Source organism: Coptis chinensis, chromosome 3, assembly GCF_015680905.1.
Source record: "Coptis chinensis isolate HL-2020 chromosome 3, ASM1568090v1, whole genome shotgun sequence".
Lineage (NCBI taxonomy): Eukaryota > Viridiplantae > Streptophyta > Magnoliopsida > Ranunculales > Ranunculaceae > Coptis > Coptis chinensis.
In genome coordinates, this window is record NC_141458.1 from 121,677,869 (window position 1) to 121,700,737 (window position 22,869).

At 37.8% G+C, this 22,869-nt stretch overlaps 1 protein-coding gene and 2 long non-coding RNA genes across 5 annotated transcripts; 2 read left to right on the top strand and 1 right to left on the bottom strand.

The window, feature by feature from the left end:
- Window positions 1-2,265: 2,265 nt before the first annotated feature.
- Window positions 2,266-3,048, bottom strand: LOC147513880 (uncharacterized). Its single transcript, XM_086598976.1, has one exon. It carries the CDS (start codon window positions 3,046-3,048, stop codon window positions 2,266-2,268), a length of 783 nt encoding a protein of 260 aa, XP_086455102.1.
- A 5,943-nt stretch (window positions 3,049-8,991) lies between these two features.
- Window positions 8,992-9,428, top strand: LOC147513881 (uncharacterized). 2 transcript variants are annotated; one of them, XR_015217428.1, is made up of 3 exons: window positions 8,992-9,026; window positions 9,116-9,274; window positions 9,363-9,428. It is a non-coding gene; the product is annotated as an uncharacterized LOC147513881 (long non-coding RNA). The 2 variants fall into 2 exon arrangements; XR_015217427.1 differs by having other exon boundaries at window positions 9,370-9,414.
- A 4,354-nt stretch (window positions 9,429-13,782) lies between these two features.
- Window positions 13,783-17,388, top strand: LOC147513882 (uncharacterized). 2 transcript variants are annotated; one of them, XR_015215727.1, is made up of 3 exons: window positions 13,783-14,620; window positions 14,850-15,197; window positions 16,777-17,388. It is a non-coding gene; the product is annotated as an uncharacterized LOC147513882 (long non-coding RNA). The 2 variants fall into 2 exon arrangements; XR_015215726.1 differs by lacking the exons at window positions 13,783-14,620; window positions 14,850-15,197 and adding an exon at window positions 15,204-16,308.
- Window positions 17,389-22,869: the final 5,481 nt, after the last annotated feature.

Sequence of the window (22,869 nt, forward strand, 5' to 3'; positions counted from 1 at the left end):
CACTCTTGCTGGAATTTTGAGCTTCCATATTCCCATCAAATCCTTATTTTGTGGATTAGTTGAGCATTGACCTTCTGACATGTTTAGAGAGCAAATAAAATCATATGCGGACTTTCTTGTAAAATTTCCATTTGGAGCGGATTCCACAAATGACTTATCATAAGAAGATGGACGAGCTTGCACACTCTTGATAGAATTAAGAACCATAGGAGGAACCAGAGAAGAAAGGCGCACACAATCCCAAGAGCCGTCAGGATTTATAAAATCATCCACTGTAAGTTCCAGGTCCACACATGGTGGAAGAGGGGTGACAAGATCCAGAAGAGCCCATGGCTTGTTCATCACCATCACCCATTGGTCAGTCCAAAATTTCACCGATGCACCATCCCCAATCCTCCAAAGTGCTCCCAATTCCACAAAAGACTTAACTTTTTTCAAACCTTGGCAGATAAGAGAAGCATCAGAAGTATCTGTAGTGAAATTATGTAGGGTAAGAGTTTTGGTATACTTAGACCTCATGAGTTTACTCCAAAGTGACTTTTCGTCATAGCTCTCCGAAAAGTTTGCAAAGGAGTGCCAAGTTAAAAAATGAGCATCCACAAAACCCAAACCCCATACGCTTTTCGTTTTGCACAAGCTACTCCATTCTGAGAGGTGAATGGCATTACTATCGGGCTATTCCACGAGAAATCCCGACATGCCTTGTCCATTTTATCGGTGATGGAGATGGAAATATGGAATGCATACATAGTATAAAGCTGGCTTTGCTTGAAAGCGGCTTTAATGAGAGTTGTCAGGCCTGCCGGGAAAGAAGTTTCCCGCCAATTCGCCATCGCACTTCTCACTCTATCTAGCAAAAGCGAAAGTCCCGGACCTTAGATTTTGAAAAGATGATAGGCGAGCCAAGATACATATCGGAGACCATCATCAAGCCACCTCCAAAGTGTGCTTCACCGACTCCTGTATATCATGACTTGTTCCCTGACTGAAAAGAATAGATGATTTGTCTCTATTTATCATTTGACCAGTAGCATCACAATAGAGTCTCAGAATCTTATCGATATTGTGAACTTCATTCGGTAAAGTCTTCCCAAATATAATCAAATCATCCGCATATAGCATATGAGAGATACTAAGAGCCTTTCTTGAGATCTTGATGCCAGAAATGGCTTGTGCAACTTGAGCTTGTAGAAGAAGTCTGGATAAAGCTTCAGAGAGTATGATGAAAAGGTATGGAGACAGGGGGTCCCCTTGCCGAAGTCCCCTCATCGGTGTAATGGTCTTCAGTGGGGAGCCATTCAGCAAAACATTATACTTCACAGTAGAGATGCAAAAACGAACCAGCGCAATAACTCTATCAGAGAAACCCAACTTACTCATGATAGCAAGGAGAGAAACCCATTCAACTCTGTCGTAAGCCTTTGACATGTCCATCTTTAAAGCAAAAAGACCCAGTTTGTTCTTCGCCGCTTTTTTTATTTTATGGATGACTTCATGTACTACTCCAATGTTATCTCTAATTGCACAATTGGGTGCAAAAGCACCTTGGTTGGGAGAGATAAACTTAGGCAACAACCCTCTTAACCTATTCGCAAGGAGTTTGGTGATAACCTTGTAGGAAACATTACATAGGCTGATGGGTCTATAATGTGAAGTGTAACAAGGGTTGTCTGTCTTGGGGATGAGAGAAATGAAAGTTTGATTAAGATATTTACCAAATTTTCCTTCAGTGAAAATTTTTTGAACCATCTTAACAAGGTCAGGACCCACAATCCTCCAAAATCTTTGATAAAACAGGGCTGAAAAGCCATCAGGTCCCGGTGCTTTGTGACTCCCCATGGATTTAACAACTTTTCGAATCTCTGTAATAGAAGGACATCTGATGATAGACATGTTTTCTATATCGGTTATACAAAGGTTCAAAGAGATTGACGATTGTATTGAGAGAAGGAAGGGTCGGGTTAGATGGTGGTCCGAAAATATCCTCAAAAGAAGTGAGGAATTAGATTGGCAATAGTTTGTGCGGAGGTAAGCCATGTGCCATCCTTTCTCTGAATTTTATCAATACCATTCCTTCTCCGAAAGCTAGCAAAGGAGTGAAAAACTTTTATCTTGTTGTCGCAGATCCAAAGATTTAAGGTTGAATGAGAGATGTGTTTCCAATTATAACCGCTCTTTCGATATAGGTCCATAATATTTTTCTCATTTCCTTGATCTCGGAAGATTGACATCCGTAACATGTTCGAGATAAGTGAAGTTAACCGTTTACGATTCTTTAATCACGGGTAAAATGTTCCCAAACACTTCCCTATTCCATGTCCGAAGAGAGGTTCTGAGAAACTTGAACTTAGAATTCAGAATGAAAGATGGCGACCCCAAAGATAGGTGACTCCAACAGTTTTCGATCACGCCTTCACATGAAACATCTTTGCACCACATGTCATGAAATCTGAAAGGTTTTGGGCCACTATCAACCACACCAGTCATATGAAGAACCAGAGCCACATGATCAGACGAAGAAGTTGCAATATGTGAAACACATGCCATAGGGAAAATATCTAGCCATTCCACATTCGCAATTGCTCGATCCAGTCTCTCTCTAATATTGGCTTCACCCATTCTATGATTCGACCAAGTAAAAGATGGTCCAGAAAACCCAAGATCAGTCATATCAAGATCATTAATAAGGCTAACAAAATCATCCAAATGTCTAAGGGGTATAGTATTCCCCCCTTCCTTCTCAGCAGAGCACACCACAGCATTGAAATCACCCATAATGAGCCACGGGCCAGAAAAAACCCTTTTGTAAGCTCTGAGATAATCCCATACAGCACGCCTTTTGTGGGCTATCGGTTCCCCATAGATGAAAGAAACATGCCAAGATACATTAGTTAGGTAATTGATAAAAGTGCCAGATATTGCATGTTTACAGCCATCAATCACTTGAAAGGATATGTTATCCTTATAGAGCACTGCAATACCACCACTCTGCCCTACCGGATCTACCGCAAAAACTTGAGGATATTTAAGCGATTTTTTTACATACATCAGTTTATTATACATAAGTTTAGTTTCTACAAGAAATAAAACATCGGGATTAAACTGCTTCACAAGGCTCCTAAGGTTCAGAAGTGTTTCCTTAGAGCCCATCCCCAAACAGTTCGGGATATCATCATTGCACCAAAAGGTGTTGCGAAGCGACGAAGTTCGCGAACCCGTTCAAAGTAACAACACCTTGTGTGGATGAGTTATCGCGTGTCATCGATCATTTGCTTTCAAAGAAGTATCATTCACACCTTTGTCTCACTAGGTATGAAATGGTTACTTTCAGTGCGACCTTAGTAGCATAGGCAATTCTTGAGCAACCGAAATCTTCTCGTGCCGGCAACAGTACACCCCTACTAACCCACTCGTCTTACATCAAGAAAAACCACCAAGACAAACTAAAATCAGCACCCATACAACTCAAAGCCTTGAACAAGAAACCACAAAACCTAAACTGATGTAAACTCAGAAAGAATCACAACATAGGTCACACCCGACTTCTCGAAACTCAGTAGGAATAAAACTTCAATCACTTTCTTACCACCATCCAGAAAGTTATTCTCAAATTGATTGCAACGGAAATATCAGCACTGTCTCTATCTCTGATTAATACTGCAGCAACATCATCCAAAATTGGTGTTTCATGAACTCAGACAAAAAACCCGGAAAGAACTAACTTCGCATGACCAGAAAAATCTCTGCTATCAATGGAAATCCCCTCACTTCATCGATTCATCCCCCCCAAACAAGCAGGAAATCGATTAATTAAGGCCTCAATTCCTCTCTGCAAAGCAATTTGTATCTCGTCAGAACCCGATGTTTTTCTCCCCAAAATGCCGCTGATGCCATCACACGCAAACAAAAGATACATCTCCACTGCAAACATATTCAGAAATGAGGAGAAGCTGGAAAATCAATAGCAATAGACAAATCAGGAGACCCTCGCGATGGTGAAAGAAAGTGATTGAGTGAACTAGCTGATCGGAGCAGAAAGCATCTTCTTCTTATATAGACTAATCCGGAGTTGGCCTGAAAATGATCAGAGTTGGCCTGGATATGATCGGAGATGGCTCTCTTAAATCCTAACTTCAATTGTGTCTTTATATGCTAACCCACATCATCACCACCAATACTGCAAAAGAGAAGCAAAAACTGGACGACCGGAATCTTTACATAGTTGGCCTGAATCTCTCCGGAAATACCTCTGAAGGGCCGTAACTTTGGGATTCTCTACCACCTTAGGCAGGCACCGCCATCACACTGAGAAAAACGGGGAAAAAATTGCAAAGTTGTTTCCTTTCTAAAGCTCATACCTTTACTACAGATCTCGATCAATAAGAAAGCTGGAGGTAGCTTGCCACTTTGCCATCCAGTTAGCACCCCAAATCCATACAAGATTACTTCAGATCTCCATGTAGGTATCTACTTTTGAAAGGTCGGAACGCAAAGAGTTTTAGTTACTCTTGATTAAAAACTACTCATTTCCCAAAAATTAATGTTGAACTTCCATTGGAATCAGAGTATTCAGTGTCATGAGTTTCTCTAAATCTTCAGAGATGTTCAATGACGTGGTTAGTTGTTACTTATTACTGTGATTATCAGGCGTCACATTGCAGTATTGGATCGGGTCATTGAGAGATTATCAACGTGCTCCATTTTTAGATAACGGTTGCTGTAGACCTGTAGTCCTTGGACGGGGGATACTGGGGCGGTGAAATTGGACAGTAGTTTTGGGCCTGAAGATATTTGGGCCTATTTAACATCGTATTTGGGCCCATTCTTAAATCTGTTTGGTTAGTATGTCAAAATTAGACAGGTGTTTGTCTATAAATATGGAAACACCGCGCCACTTTGTTTCCCTCGCACGAAAAGAGAGCGAGTCTGAACTTTCCTCTCTCATGTCGATGCTTTTCTTCTTCTTCAATTGTGTTTTACTTTTTCCTATCAATATATTTATAGTTTCAGTCCGATATTTTTGTTTCTTTTTCTTATTATTAAATTTGTTGTTCATTGCTTATTTATCTTTATTGTGTAGATTAGTAGTCAGTCTCTATTACTGAATTGATTTTTTCTGGTTTTTGAGACGACAATTCATGATAGAAATTCACCACTTAGGTTAAATTTGGAATTTTTCTATGACATAAATTGTATTAAACAGAGGAGGATGAATCAAGTGCTGGGTAGGTGACCTGGGGGGAAATGGTTTGGTAGACTGCACCAAAATCTATCGGTGAGAGTTTGCTACCATTTTAGTTGTCCCTCCTTTTGCATATTACGGTTTGAAATGTGCTTACCAAGTAGTTCCCTGTGTAATCTCTGTTCAAGTTCAATTTTTGAGTGATGAAAGTTCACAAATTAGCAGAGACAATAAGCACAGCCTTAAAAATTGAAAATGTTTACTTGTGTTTTGTGCATCTGTTTTCGGGAAAAATGTTTACTCGTGTTTGAAAAATTCTGAACTTTCTTACTAGATAACATGCATCCCTTTAGTATTCAGTTTTTTCTTTTATAAAAGCTCTAGTATGTGTCCTTTCCTGAAAATTTTCATGTCTTTCCTATGTTTTTGTGCTTGCCAAAGTATTCATGGTTTTCTTTTGCTTCCAATTTACTTAATTACATGTCTTTTCCCTGTTATAAAATAACTGTGTTCTGCTTTGAGGTACTTCTCTTTGTTTATTTAAAAGAAACATATTTCCTATAGCATTGTGTTGCTCAAGTCAATGTGTTGATGTAAGTACGACAAAAGGATAGAGGGGACCAAGTGGGACATGGACAGCTACACTGTGTTACGTGTTTTCAACTGAACTATTTTTTGGACTAATTATGCTGACCGATGGTTCTTCTCAACCCAATTCTGTTTTTCTGAATTTGAGACACTTCATTGTAATTTGTAAGAACTTAACACTGAGGCCGTGTGCTTGTTTTCTCCATAAATTTGGAACTTTTCCATGATAGAACTGATATTAAACAGAGGATGAATCAAACTATCAAAGTGCTTGGGCAGGTGAGGGGTGTGAAAAAATGGTTTGGTAGGCTACCAAAATTTATTGGTGAAAGTTTGCTGCCATTTTTGAACTGCCAAGGTTTTACCTCTTTGCGCATTTTTGGGTTGGATTTTGGTGGCGGACATGCTACTGAGAGTTCCTGATTTAAACCCCCCCCTGTTCTAGTTCAATTGAGCGATAAAAGTTCACAAATTTGCGGAGATATTAAGCACAAATATCTTTAGTTCTCCAACATGAATTCATGTTGTGTTACTTTTTAGGGTGAAGTAGTGTTACCCCACTAGATGAGCCAATTAGGATTTTCCCCCACTAGATGGGAAATTAGGGTCTCCTTCCTAAATACAAAAATAAAAAAATAAATTATATGTATTTAGGGAGGAGACCCTAATTTCCCATCTAGTGGGGGAAAATCCTAATTGGCTCATCTAGTAGGGGTAATATTGATTAACCCTACTATTTTTTTGTTAACAGAATGTATCTCTTATTTGTTCTTATTAAAGAAAAAAAATGTAGTTCTCCTATATGTTTAAAGTTATAGTTTATGTCTCTCAATTACAGCTTTTGTGTTTCTTATTTGAAAACCTTTCAATGTATCTCCTTTTTCAACAGTAGCTCACACTTGTTTCCATTGTTTATATTTGTTTTAAAGTTGGTTGTTACGCAGATTTTGTTGGTCCTTGGTACTCTCATCGTCCCATGCCCTTGAAATTTATTAGGTGTGTTTCTTGTTTGGTTTGTGGAACTGTCGAGCTTTGCTCCGGTGTCCGACCATTGTCTTCAGCATGTTTTCAATTTGGAGAAGAAGGTGCGCCCGCGCTTCTCTACAGCCAAACCCAAGGGGCGCACGCACTAAAGTTACTGGAGGTTGGATACGAAGAAGGCGTGCACGCGCTTTCCTTGCCTTGTCCAAGGCGCACCCGCGCTCCACCTTATTTTAAAATTTCGACAGTTGACGAAATTTCAGCTCAAAGCCTATTTTCTCACCTTTTTCTATGTGTACCTATATAAAGGAAATAGATTAGGATTTTGAGACAACTTTGAGTGATTCATTTCATGGGAATTGTGAGAGCTCTATTGAGCTAGGGTTTGAATAAGGCCTCTTGTTCTTGATTCTAGTTACCTCTTGTAAACTCTCCAATCTTTACTATAAAGGAAACTCGGCTCTTGTGTGGACGTAGGTAACATTTACCGAATCACCGTAAATCTTTGTGTCTCTTTGCATTTACTTCTATATTTATTGTTTGCTATTAATTGTGATGATAAATTAGTGGTTTTGCTTTGTTGAGTTTGTTGTGATAACTACCAAAGTCTTGGGTTAGTAATTTCCTTGGTATGAAATCCAAGAGAAATCATTTGGGATAGAGAGTAACTAGATTGAGGTGTGACTTTCTAGTAAAATCTCCCAACAAATGGTATCAGAGTTTGGTTCTTGAATCATTATATACAAGGTGTGTGAGGAAAATACTCCACCTTTAGCATTCAAAGCTAGGTGTTTGTAGAAATTTCTCTGAGAGGGTCTCCACCGTTGTTTTGGTTAATTAGAAGTTATGACGACCGATAAAGAAAGCTACAAGATAGAGAAATTTGATAGTACAAACTTCGGCTATTGGAAGATACAAATTGAGGACGTACTCTATCAAAAGGATTTGATGGAAACTTTAATAAGTGAGAAGCCCGATGAGATTCCGCAAGGCATATGGGATTTGCAAGATAGAAAGGCATTGGCCACAATCCGATTGAGTCTCTCGAAGCCGGTAGTTAGGTAAAAACATGTTTCCAACTACTGATATACTCCCTCCTTAACGGTCCAAAAAAAAAAAAAAAATACTACTGATATACTAAGAAGGCATAAAATGGAGATAGACCCAATGTGTCAGATGTGTGGTAGTGTGGTACAACAGAGGTTTCTCTCTGCCCTTGATCTACTCAAGTGTGCATGGTTTGCATCATCCATGTCGATCATGATTAGGGAGTTATTGAGTTATCATTGTTGGTTAGAATTTAGGAGGTAATATGGACTTAGACATTGAAACTGATCAAGATTTACTCTAGTACATGTCCATTGATCCATTCTCAAAACTTGAACCAGTTGACATTTTCATTGTCTCCAAATAAATTTGTGCTTGCTGCACTTAACATGCCAACTAATGAGATTAGAGTTGGAAAGGTTAGCTAATGAGATTATTGAAACTTTCCGATTCAACTTCGAGTAATGTAATACGTAACTATATTGTTTTTGAGTTTTGGTGCTTTTGTTATTAAATGGCCCGGATTTAGAGGATTCCATGTGTAACTTCAGGTTTCAGGTTTCTAGTGTCACTTGCCAGGCTGAGCTAACTGATCCAGAACTGTCAAGTAATACGTAATTTGAAACCCAAATTTTGTTATCTTTATATATATATAATAGCAGTCCCTTTTCCTGCTCTATGAGGGTGTCCACGTAGGCAAATTTTAAGTACCCTTTTTACTCACGAGAAATCAGGATGGATTGAGAAAAAAGTGGAGAAAATTATGTTTTCACAAGACACAAAACACTTCTATTCTGAAACAACTATACCCCACGTAGACAAACATTTTGATTTGACGCTGCCGTTCCATCTCGCCCGTCCAAAAAAGACAAGAAGAAGAAGAAGAATCGATCGCGTGTTGGGTTTGAATCATGTCAATTGCGGTGTGATTGTTCTGGATTGGATTGATGGCGTATCGAAGAAGACAGGTGTCCAGGTCTTCGACTTTCAAAGAAGAAATCGAATAATAATAATGATGATGACAACAACAACAACAACTCTTCGGTGGCGGCGGCGGCTCCATCTTCTTCTTCTTCGTCGTCGTCGTCTCTGGCGGCCCAAGCGATCCGGGCATCCTCTGCCCATCGCGATTCATCTCTCTCATCAGCCTATCGGGACTCTGCTCCATTCTTGACGCCTCCAGTTCAATAAACCTGACCACCGCCAAAAATCTGCTGCTTCTAGACAGGTTTCCATTCATCCATGTTGTCTATTTCACGTTTCCATTGAAATATCTTATTATTATTATATACATTATTTATTCCTTTTTGCATATAGGATTCCACCTCCTATGAGTATACGTCAATGAAGAATTTGAATGAATCCAAATATGGCTTTTGGGGAGTTCTTGCTAGAAAAGCTAAATCCATTCTTGACGATGAGAATGTGGCTCACCAGTTCAATAAACCTGCCCTCCATATACCTTCAGATGATATGGTCAGTTTACCACTTTTTATCATTTCTTTACAGATTTTGCATTCTCAAATTCTGCTAAACATTTTCATCTGTCCTTATGCAAACTGAGAATGAAGAAATAAAAGTGATTGATTGTTAGTTGGATTCTCACTCCACTAGGTAAGCGTTCTTCACGAATACCTTATTTTACTACATTTTTCTTCTCATGTGAATTGCCATAACTTCAAATTTAATTGTTTCCGCTTAAATTACTATTATTATTAGGAGTTGTGCGGAAGTGATTTGTGTTACTATTATTGATTTAAATTCTTTGTTTTTTTTAGTTAAATTTAATTACAATGCTCTTGCGATTCACGTTTCGATGTATGGAAATTTCTTTCAAGGTTAATGGTTGCCGGAAGTAAAGGGATCTAGAAAGGACCAGGCTGCACTTACGTTTAGTTGGATTCCACTTCTTGGTCTTTTCGGCGTTAGAAGGAAGAAAGCGACTCTACACTCTCGACTCTAATAAGCAAAATGATAAACCACCTTCGAACCTAAATCTCGACAAAAGTAAGTAAATGGAACCCGGTGGAACCCCCGTGAACAAAGGAATAAATTGAATGCCGATGGGAAGTTAAAATGATCGAGCCGCGAGGATATGGAGGAGTGTTGTGTGATGGGCAGGAACAAGTGATCGAAGCTTATTCAGGTTCGGGGGATGAAATCGGTAATATTTCAAGAACTCAAGGCCGCCATTGAGATAGGATCGATCGGATGTCGGGGACACAATACACTTTGCAATCTGCTCTGAGTTTTTCCATCTGCCCGGGCTACTATAGGCGATTAGGTTCTTTGCAGACTCTTTGTATCGCCTTCTTCACTCTCCTTTTGGGTGCGAGGCTTGGTGCTCGAATTAACGAGGTTAGTGAGGCTTACTTTCTCTTTGTTATTTCAAAGCGTTGGTGGATGTATTAGTTACTTTGAGAAATTTTGGTTTGCTCATGTATATCAAACAAACTTATTTACTAATTGAATTTTGGATATTCAATAAAAGCTCGCGTGCATGGTTGAGTTTTGCGTGATCGTTTCTTATAGACTTTTGTTTGTTAAGTTTGATTTGTTAAGAATAAATGGTTAGTTTAATTTCATTCACTGTGTGAAGTTTTCTGTCGAGAATGGTCGTTGTATAAATGATATGTGTTTATATTTTTTCACCAGCCTAATTCAGGCTAATGAATATGTAATTTTTTCTGTTTTAGCATTCTGCATCAATAATTAAGCCAAGCATATTATTCTGCATCAATAATACGCATATTAGGCTCGACATTTTGGCACAAAGAAATGAAAACAAATTTCTGTTTTCTTTGTCCAAATCCCCTCTCTTCAGAACTGTTTCAAATACTAAAGGACTTAACCGCTGGGATGTAAAGGCAAACTTGGTTTGCCCAAGAACTCGAGCACTTGCTTGATTGATTGATTCATAAATCTTTGAGATATATAATAGCATACCCTTTTCGGGCTCATTGGGGTTGTCCGCGTAAGTAGGGGGGATTACGAAAATAGCGGAGAAAAAAACTACGATAGATGTCTCCCACTTAGAATGGAAGGATAGCTAAACCCGCCTAAAAACCCCACGACTAAAGGACTGTTTCAAATACTAAAGGACTTAACCGCTGGGATGTAAAGGCAAACTTGGGCAGGGGGATTACGAAAATAGCGGAGAAAAAAACTACGATAGATGTCTCCCACTTAGAATGGAAGGATAGCTAAACCCGCCTAAAAACCCCACGACTAAAGGACTGTTTCAAATACTAAAGGACTTAACATTTGGGATGTAAAGGCAAACTTGGTTTGCCCAAGAACTCGAAAGCACTTGCTTGATTGATTGATTCATAAATCTTTGAGATATATAATAGCATACCCTTTTCGGGCTCAATTAAATCTTTGAGATATATAATAGCATACCCCAGCCTCATGAATGTCTTAAGGCTATTTTGCTTATCAAGATGTGGAGTTTGTAACAAATTATTTCACATTCAATTAAATGACTAATTTGAGAAGGGGAAAAGAACTTCCCAATGGGACATCATTGGAGATACATATATACCCCTTGAAACCTATAAATCACATTCCTATCCTACACAACAGATCCTATAATGCATATCTTATACATAAGGATGGTAGAAGCCTTTGGGGCTATTGCATTACCACATATAAGGGTTAATGCTAACACAACAACAGGTGGTATAAAAAAAAAACCTCATTAAAAATATCTTTATATATATATAATAGTACTCCCTTTTTTAGCTCTATTAGGCTATCCACGTAAGGAGGGGGATTACGAAAAAAGTGGAGAAAAAAACTGCTAAAAAGACCCACGCTCTTCCTAATAAACCCCAAATCCCCAGTACTCTTTCCCCAAGACCCCGACCAAAACCCTTTCTTTTCTACAAAGAATCCACAGCAAACAAAACCCACCGTCTCTCAAACATCATCTTCTTCACCTAAAATCAAGTGACGAAGTTTCAATTTTGATGACTACCATTTCTTAGTACCCTCTCATATACACTTCTTCAACTCAGTTCTTCTTTTTTTGTCTTCAAATTGGACAAGTTTTAAAGTATGGCATCACAAGTAGGTAATCCTAAACCTACCATCTATCTGTAACGGGACAACGTTCAACAGCTACATGGCTTGCCCCGAAGGAATTAAGAGCCCTTCAATTCGTAAGACCCAGGTCAATTTTTTTTATTGGTCTAATTTAGTTTGTAATTTGTAGTTTTTTGTTGGACTAAATATTGACTTATGCTTATTGTTTGTAATACGGTGTTTTCTTTTTAGTACACATTTATTATTTTGCATGTTTTTGATAGTTTGTTGTGCTTATAATTGGTTCTTTGGTGGTTTTTAATTATATGTTGATGCTTAAATTTTATGGGAGTGATTGGGTTGTCAATGACTAAAGAGTCCCACAAAATTTAACCCCACCGAAACTATATTTTGGGTTTACACCCTCTCTTCCCTTTCGTCTCCGAACCCTTATGTTCGTACGTGATATCTCTGCCAATTCTAAAAAATATGTCTCTTCATATTATCAAAATCCACAAAACCTCAAAACACTAACCGCCAACTCCAATTACCCACCCCCATTCGATGACAGTGATGGTTTTTTTTTTTTTTTTCTTCACGTAGCCAGCATAGACTCTCCTAAGCATAGAAGGTTCAAAGAGAGGTGATATAGAATTAATGGACCAAGCCTACCAATTTTTGAGCAAGGTACGAAATCGTGCTACAAGTTTTTGAGTTCTTTAGAATATAAAAAAGAAAACACTAAAGTTTCAATTTTTTTCCCCTCTTGAGTTGAGTTTTTAGTGGTTGCTCAGTCACCCTCAGTTCCTCTCACATTCAGTCTACATTGGTGGTGGAGATCTACTTTTTCCAGTTGAGAGGGGAAAAAAAAGGAAACTCATAACCCAAGAGAGGCAAATGCAGTTATCTGTGTGCAAATGAGAGGCAAAGAGTTTTGACGATAAAGGATTTGGTCCTCCTCCTGCAAAATGGAAGGGAACTTGCCAGAGTGCTGATAACTTTACCTGCAATAAGTAAATCTGTTTCTGTAGCAATATTATTCAATGTTTGTATGATTACTCCAAATCAAATTTCATTATAAACTGATAAAGTTTCATTTTGACAGCAAGGTCATTGGAGCTCGATTCTACAATAGCAGGGGTGAATATGATAGCTCTGACTTCAAATCAACAAGAGATTATGAGGGACACAGATCCCATACTGCTTCAACAGTTGGAGGAAATGTTGTAAAAGGTGCTAGCTATTATGGAAAAGGTGCTAGCTATTATGGACTCGCTGCTTTCGACGATGCAATAGCAGATAGAGTCAACGTCATATCAGTTTCTCTTGGGTCTGAGGAGCCACAAGAATACTTCAAGGACCCAATAGCAATTGGCTCTTTCCATGCAATGAGGAAAGGAATATTGACCTCAAATTCAGCAGCTCAAATTCAGCAAGAAACGCCGGACCATTTCTGAGAACAGTCTCCAACTTCTCACCTTGGTCTTTAACAGTGGCTGCCAGCACCATCGACAGGAAATTTGTGTCCCAAGTTGTGCTTGGCGATGGACAAATCTTTCTTGTAAGTCCCACAACATCCTTTGCTATTCATTCATTACCATTTGATTCCCCTTCTATAGCGGCTTTGCTTTTTGCAAACATGAAGGGAACTGCCATCAACAATTTTGTGCTCAATGGAACATCATACCCCTTGTCTGGGGAGGAGATGTAGCTAATGTGTCGGCTGGTGCAAAACCTGATTTTGCACGTTTTCGTTTTGCTCGGTAATCTGAATTCTCTCAAAGCGGAGGGAAAGATTGTTCTCGCGATGGATTAAGGATGGTTCAAGGGTCCTATTAGCAAATGGAATAGGAGTTGTAATGGCTGATATCATGGATGACTATGCCTCCTCTTTCCCATTACCGGCCCACTCTAATCGGATTGAAGGCGGCATAAAAGCATTTGGATTACATCAGGACTACAGAGTAAATATATATAGTACATTGATTTATAATCATTGGAGAGTAAACAAGTTGGTCTGAAAAAATCCTAAATACAATGTCTTACCTTATCGAATTTAAGTTTCATATGTTGTGTTTTTTCTTGCAAGTTTATTTATCTCAATATAATGATATACTGTAATAATATTGGCATGCATAGTAGTTATGGAAGTAAATATCATGATATAGGTGGCAATGAATGTTTGTTTGTACACCATATTGCACCATTTGCAATGTTGAAGTACTGAGACAAATAATAGTTATCATAATAGGAATCATTTCACTGCTATCACGATTTGCTTTTTGACACTCATCAAAGTATGAAGGTACGATTTTTTATTTTCAATTCCTCCCCCCTCCGATATTTTAATCATATACATATAATATGCTAAATTAAGATTGATCTTCTATGTGATTATTTAAGTGCACAAGTTTGAAATGCAGCTGACATTGTGTTTTGTGTATATTGTAATTACTTCTATGTGCTACTATCTCCACCAAAGCGAATATTGAGTAGTAGATTGAAATGGTATTATTTGTTTGGTTTAAAACAATGTTCATTTTGTTCACACCCAAGAACAAACAATAAAAACAAACAATGTGAATTTGAGTCTATATCCAACTAATAGGATACATAACGTTTCCATCAGTGCCCATGTTGATAATTATTTGTTGATCATCAGTACCCTAAAAAAGTTTTGCCAATTATTAGTTGTTGGAAGTCTGCCCTTGCTGATTGGTGTTTGTGTTTTTGTATGCAATTTGCTCAGGAACAAGCATTCTTTCGACAAAGTGCGTTAATCTAGAGAAAGAGAAGGTAATAACACTTGGTTTTCTTGCTGTATTTAAGTTGGTTTTTAACACTTAATCAAGTATACAATATGCTCTAAAATTGTATAACATTGTGTATATTTTTCTGTTGACACCATATCTTGCACACGTTCTATTACAATAGGTTGCGGAAAATGTAATAAGCTCTTAATCCAGTTCCCTTTTAAATGATATTCCCCGTGTTTGGCTATAATATATATGCTCTTAATCAATAGGTTTGGCTATAATCGCAGTCCCCTTTAGAGCGCTCTGAGGGTGTCCACGTCGACAGGGGGATTATGGAAAATCAGGAGAGAAAAACTGCGAGTCTGCGTCTGCGATATATGTCTCCAACAAAAACTCCAAAACTCCGAAACTTAGGGATACAGTTGAAGAACGCAAGACTAAGAGTCCTCTCTGTGGACGGAATGAAACAGAGAAACCCCACATACTAAAAACCCATCTTTCTTCACTCTCTCCCTCTCATCTCCACGGTGGTGCTTTTCTCTGATTACCTAACTAAAATGATCGCAAGTGCTTCCTTTTTTCTATCAACAGAGCAATCTAATCATCAAAATATAAAGGTACGATTTTTTTTTTCAAATTTTCTATAGTCTCTATACAGTTAGAGTTACATGTGAGTGCAAAGAGTTTGATCCATGGCTAAACTCGCACTATCTTTTCCGTGACAATATTTGCTTTGCTTCCATGAGAACTTGATGCCTCTTTACTGATATTTCCTTTAGTGCTTGCTGACTTGCTGCTGTTGCAATTCAATTTGCTCCACTTCATTTCTATGCTCTTCATCATCACTTTGGTCATATAAATAATCTGCTAGACCTTCTATTTTATCCGTGGCAATCTCTTCTTATTTGCTTCCATGATAGCTAGCTGGATGCCTCTTTACTGATATTTTGTTTAATGCTTGCTGATATTGGAATTCAATTTGCTCCACTTCCTTTCTATACTCTTCATCATCTAAGCGAGGTACCAGTACATGCATGGAGCTATCTCTCCTTGAAGCCCTACCGTCAATGGAATTCCAACCTTAAAATTAAAATTGTAAGGTACCTTTACTAAGGACTTATTCTTCAGTAGGAATCAGCTCAATCTGATGATGTTAGTTGTCTAAAGTTTGACTTGCTAGGGTCAGAGAAAACCGAACCAAATAATAAGGTGAAATGTGTAGATACTTATGCCATCCTAAGCGTTCACTCTATTAGGTATCTGGAATTTGTTGTCATTACTTCTACTTTAGCTACCTCATTTCATAAGGAATTGTATATCATTACAGGTTACCAAAACAAGCGCATTGTGTAGTTTCTTCTATATATTTTCTTATTTAGTTTGTATAATGTAATTAATATATGCATGCACGACATAAAAGAAAAGTGGTGGATGATGGAGAACTGGGAAGCAAAGACATCTCAAAATTGCACAAAATGGATCACCATCTTTGATCCAGAATGATGTTAATATAGAGACTCATACATATCATGGTACTGGACGAAGCACCATCTCGCAAGCACTCCCACAATAGACAACATCGTCGACGGCTTCATCTCTTCAGCAGAGAGATTCACGCCAATATGTAAACACAATAGACAACATCTTTGATGGCTTCATCCCTTCAGCAGAGAGATTCACGCCAATATGTAAACACACTCTTCATTAGTTTACTTCAGCAATTCTAAGGTAATCTTCTTCTGTGAATGATAGCAACTGTAATTTGTAAATGAAATATACTTTCCATTCATTCACATAAGTGATTAGTACGAACAACGCAAGCAGGATAAAAATGGCAACCGAGTTATATTGAGACTTGAGAGTGAGTTGTCTTTTCTCTTATCCATATCTTTCTTTTTTTGAATTCAATATGCTTTTATTTCATGACCTTACAACTTCCAGATAGAATTGTAATACTGGCTGCAAAATATATTTTTTTTAAGAAAGTTGAATTGTAATGGTAAATAATATTAGTGGTTAATATGATTTTATATAAGTGTTTTTCAGTTAATCTGAGTGCTTCATATGCTCTTTTATTTTACACCCACACACAAAAGAAACATTTGAAATACTAACTGAGGTTACCAGGACTTGAGTTCCAAATTTGAGATTTGAGGATGGGTGTACCCAATTCCCAATGTTATTGTTTTTTTGCAGGTTGTAAGAGGAACATATACTTCTGCAATTGTGTTTCCAGAGTGCATGTTGGATATGAAATAATTGATGAAGAGCTTCTCTGAAATGTGAATACAGTGTGTCGCAATATGCCTTTAGATCTATCCAAGGCAGCATCCTATGACACTTTTTAGAGATCATGAAAAGTTGATGCTTGCAAGGAATATGATTACAGAGTGCCATGATCTTAACACCGTCAATATGAGTTTTTGTTCTATGAAAAAGATTGATGTAGCAGTTCACTGGAAAGTAAGGGCACAATGGAATAGAATCAAGCTCAAAGCCAAGCCAACTTTTGCGCTGAACTGTGTGCTAAGAAAGAAATTAAAGGGACTACTTTACCTAAGGGAGTGAATCATGGTCTCATAGGCCTGCATTTGTACACAGGGTACAGAGCCCACACTCCACCGCCTGTTTTAGATTTCTTATGCAATCCTTTGTAATTTTGAAACCTGTACAGGGTTCTCATAGGCTCATCACAATGTCTTTCATTTATGCTATCATTACACCTTTAGCTTAAGAACAAAAGTTAAGAAGGTTGAATTCATGTTTGTTACATATACTCTATTAAAGTTTTTTTCCTCTTTGAAACAATTTTACAAGATGTTAAAGTTTTTCATCATTCATTTTTGGCCATTGTATTTCAAGTATATTCAACGAATACTTTATTAAGCATATGAACTGAGAAAGAATGGCGTCAACACTGGGGGAAGAGATTGGGATCCTCACCTCACTTGCTTAGGAGCTAAGTCTTTGTCAACATGGGAACTAAACATATGCCTTCTAGAACAATGCACAATTCATAAAATTACATTTAGTTTTATTATATATATTGTTTTTACTGAGGAAAAGTATCTTCTTGGAACTGCTCTTAGTCGGTAGGGATAATGGTATATAAGGTAACCATCAGAAAGAGGCTTCAAGCAATGGGCAAACCAATTAGATACCAAATTGGACGCCCTAGCATAAGCTTATCTATGCGTTTATGCAATTATCGAATAGGAATCCGTATTCTGATGGCTTTATCCATGTCACCAGGGAGATTACGGAAAAACAGGAGTGAAATATGGAAGTTTACATAGACCCGAAAATTTAACCAAAAAAACCAATTCGTCACAACACTCAAAAATGCTATTATATATATTCGTAATAGAAAAAACCACAAGTTCCCATTACTCTTCTCCCTACCAAAACCCTTTCTTCCCCTCACTCACTGGATTTAACTCCGGTCAAGAGCCAAATTATCTATGAGTTAAAACTTAGTGAGTCCAAGTTAACATATGAACCCTCTTATTGAAACGTGAATGAATTGAACCTGGGAGTGAATATCTACTGTGTTTCATTTTGAAGCATCTACTTAGTAATTAAGTGGTAGATTTAGGTAGTCACTATACATTCTACAAGGTGTTAAGTACAAAAACCTATCTAAACACATTCTACACATCACCTCAAGTCACTTGAGCAGAAGATGCTAAGAACTCATGTGTTGTGCCTTAGTGCTCTATCAATTGTTGCGTGCAGGGTATGATGTGTGAACTAATAATATAAAATGAAGTTATCTAATTTCATTATACTCAGTCTAATATAATATTATTCCAACTTTCTCGATCTCTCTCTCTCATGTTCGTTTATATAGTTTTGAATTATGTTAATAAAAATTTATCTTCACAAAAAAAAATAAAAAGAATATATGGTGCCAGAGTGCATGCTAAGGACATAGTGTTGTGCATATATCTACCAATTGTTATGTCCAAAGTCTAAAGTAGTGTGTGTTCCCAGCACATCCTTAAATGCTATGAACTACTATAGGTTTAAGTTATCTAAGCTATTCACCTTACATTAGTCTACCCATTATATGTCAATATTAAGTACAATCATAGTCGGGATGAGTCAGGACTAAATTGTTAGGTAGTGTTGCTAGAATAATTAACGGAAAATCGAAAACTTGATGCAACTGCACTGACGGGAAATCATAAACTGGATGCGAAATGCATTGAACTAACCTCAAAGAATAATTAAGCAAAAATCGGATACTAGATGCAAATGCATTGAACTAAACTCAAAGAAGAATAATTATGAAAAATCGAAAACTGGGTGATACTGCATCGAACTAATCTCGAATAATAATTAACGGAAATTCAGAAACTGGATGCAAATGCATTGAACTAACCTCAAAGAATATCTAATGAGAAATCAGAAACTGGATGCAAATGCATTGAGCTAACATCAAATAATAATTAACGAGAAATCAGGAAACTAATTAAATGCAACTACATTAAACTAACCTCAAAGAATATTTATTAACATGAAATTAGAAACTGGATGCAAATGCACTGATTCAACCTGAAAGAATAATTAACGGGATATCGAAAACTGGATGCAAATACATCAAACTAACCTCAAAACATCGTTGTATTATATGTAATGGGAATGTCTCGACACGTATAATTTTGCATTTAAAATAATGTTTATCATATCTCTTTTGGTATGATTGTGATTGCATTGCTATTCAATTAGCTTAAATATGATTTTCGCCTCATTGGGCATACTCACAAATCTTCAATCAAATTTCTATTATTAAACAACAAAAAGAAGTCAAAAGATTTTATCAATAGTGAGGTTTTCACGTTACAAGAATTTTAAATGAGTGATCAATATAATATTTATATCTTATAGCTATGCATAGTTGTAAATATTTTTCAGAATAATTTCATATAGCGGTACCCGTTCGTAAGACGGGTTCGAAAACTAGTTTGTGTATAATAAACATAACAAAATGCAATACGACGGCGAGAAGAATATTTGAAGATACAAGAAAAGATACGAGAAAACAGGTATAATCTTATGTATTATGTCAAAAATAACCCTCTCATCAGTATTATTATTATTATTATTATTATTATTATTATTATTATTATTTTATTTATTTATTGGTAAGTCTCTTTTAAATGAGATCAGTAACTTTCTGATGCTGGCGGGGTTCGAACCCCAGACCTCTGGCATCATCACCCAAAATTTTTACTGACTTTGCTAGTTGGCACTTGCAAACGCACAATTGTTGTAAATATGATAATAAACTTCTGATCAAGGCGATATTTAATAGGCCTTTCTAGACCCCCCTTCCGAATTGGATATTGAATTTGGGAGGCATGTCCTGGGGGGAAATGCAAATATAACCCATGGATACAGGGCTCCATGAGGATCTGATCCTAATGGGGCAGATATAGGGGGGCATTAAATAGATAAGGGGGGCGAGTATGGGGAATCCCCGACTAGTCTCAAGCAGGGAAAGAGTCTCAACCCGATTATCTATATATGTATGTAATATGGGGGTTTTTTTTTGTGGGGGGGGGGGGAACTAATTAAAAGATTTTCACTTATATACAAGTCAAACATAAAACCCCGACCTTTTTATAAAAATGTAACCCTCAAACCAATAGACCGAAACCACTTTATGCTATATGAAATATATTATTGGTTAGATACTTAGACTTAAATATTATTGAGTCAGAATATAGTTTTTGTACTTGCAAATTTAATCTACTACCTAGAGTCTTTGACTACTGTGAAGGCCTATTAGTGTTTATTAAATGTTTTAAAAAAATTTAGTACAATTAGTTAGTTAGGTGAGTATGATGAGTACAAGTCATAATTTTTTTTCTTTGTTTCAAAGTTGGTTAATGGGGAATGGGGTGTGGTACCCATACAGGGCGAGGATGGGGAATCTGCGACTACTCTCAAGTGGGGATTGGGGCAGGTATGGGGAATAAAATCAAAGTTGGAGACGGGATGGGATGGCAAACCTGTCCCATTTACATCCACGGGTCCGACGGGGAGCGGGTGGTGGTGGGTTTCTAAAAGACCCTATTTAAAATAAGTTAGAGCATCTTTAAGAGTGATATCAACCTAGCATCAAACACAAAATTTTCAACAATTTGGTGTTTTTTCAACTTCAGGAGAGTTACATGTTGATGAAAACACCAAAAAAATACCAAATTGGCCAATATTTGGTTCCAGGTTTGGTGCTGTATCAAATCACTTACGCGGTTTTGTCAACACCGCGTGGGCTTGGGTTGCTAAATGGGCTTCTATGGCGCGGTTTTGCCAACACCGCCTGGGCTTGGGCTTCTATTGGTGCGGTTTTGTCAACACCGCGTGCATTTTTTGTCACGCCTCGAGACCCCAGCACACATCCCAAGGACGATGAGTGAATCTCGAGGCCGACACCATCACAATTCTACCGAAATTTCGGCAGAGTTTCCTTTGTTTAATCGACATTCGTAAACCCTAAAACCTGTCATAAACCTGGACATTTCATAATACCCTTCCAACAACCATATATATACAAAATCTTCACCCTATACACCACTATGATGCCCATATACATATCCCAAAATGTTTATGATGAACTACACTCTAATACATCAAATAAATACATCAAAATGAGCGGAGCTCTATACATATACAACCAAAATGACTAGACTATCTCTATACAACCAAAAGTATGAACTTGACTCTGTCCTCGTCAAGCATAAGGAAATCCTCCCAAATCACCATACCCGTCATCACTAGGGTTAGGAAAAACCTCCTCCGCCACTGGCTCGTCTGAAATGTTAAGTAGGATGAGCAAACAATTATGCCCAGTAGAAACGCACATAGCCAATAAATAGTTACTTATAGAAAACATTTAAAATATGCAGGGTTTCCATAAAAGTATTCAAATATCGTGACTATATATATACATCACTAACTATCAGAAATCATCTCGACATGCTTCATTGATATACAAAATATAGTTTTTCACAATCATCATACAACTATTGTGGCCGCTGCATCCTATTAGAATGGTGATGGTGAGGGTACGGACCGGTACTTTCGGCCCGATCCGCAGGCAATCTCGGTTCAAGATACTTTCCGTGTGAACCATGCACCGATTGTTTTCCCGATTTTACCGGCTAGGGAGCTGAAATGCCGTTGTTGTGTTCGTACACACAAAATCCCCAAACCTTTTAGGGCTCGGTGGGCCCTGTGACCCGACCCCTATCACGGGCGTCACCTAACTTACGGTGGTCAACCGTTCGACGCATCGCAGACCGCTTTCGGGATCCTAACACACATCCGAGTGGACTAAACTCTCACTCCTCGGCGTCTAAACCTCATCGAGGTAGCATGTAACCCACACAAGCTAATCACCATACAAAGATGATGCGTACAAGCATGGTTATCTAGAAAAGTATAAAAGGAATTCCCGGACTACATCCGATTGATGCATCCCTTTAAAGGTGGCCCACCACCTCGAAAGGTGTACACCACGGTTGGAATCTAAATGGCTGCCGTCTCGAATTGTGACAACAGTTCCTTCTTTATAGGAATTCACAATTCCTTTTCTAAATCCCTCGTGATAAGCATAGTAATATCTATATATATACTCGTATTACCGATTGTTTTCAAATACTCTAGTTACATATTTAGTTTTTCTTTTAACCTAGAGTTTTTCAAATACTCTAGGTTCGGATTTCCACTATTGAGTAAAACAACCTATGACTCCCCAAGCGGGCGGTCATAGTAAATAACAACCGATGATTCCCAAGCGCTAATCATCGTGAAAAATAACACAACCATCCGGGGAACAATCGAGGAACCTCCCACCTAGTTACAAACACCGGGTAATCCTCACCAAGATACAAAATCCATCTCTCTGTCTCCTTCGAGACAAAGAGACGCTTGAACCCTTCCCAAAACCAGTTTTTTCTCTTTTAACAAAGAAAACAAATCTCCGCTACCCCGATTTTACCAAAAAAACCATTTCACACGAAAGATATCTATATATACAGTTTATATCGAGGAAATACAGTGCAAAACATGAATATCATATATACATGCATGGTTGATATGCAACTATCTATTTCCTATTTAAACAATTCAAATCATGCATGAAAATAAGCAGACCATATATTGGTATGTAGGTTCCTACCTTAGCAAGCTCCGTTCTCCTCAAGGCCCACTTAACTAAATCCAGCCCGCTTAACCGAATCAACTCAAATTCACTCCTATAACAGCATATACATATACGTC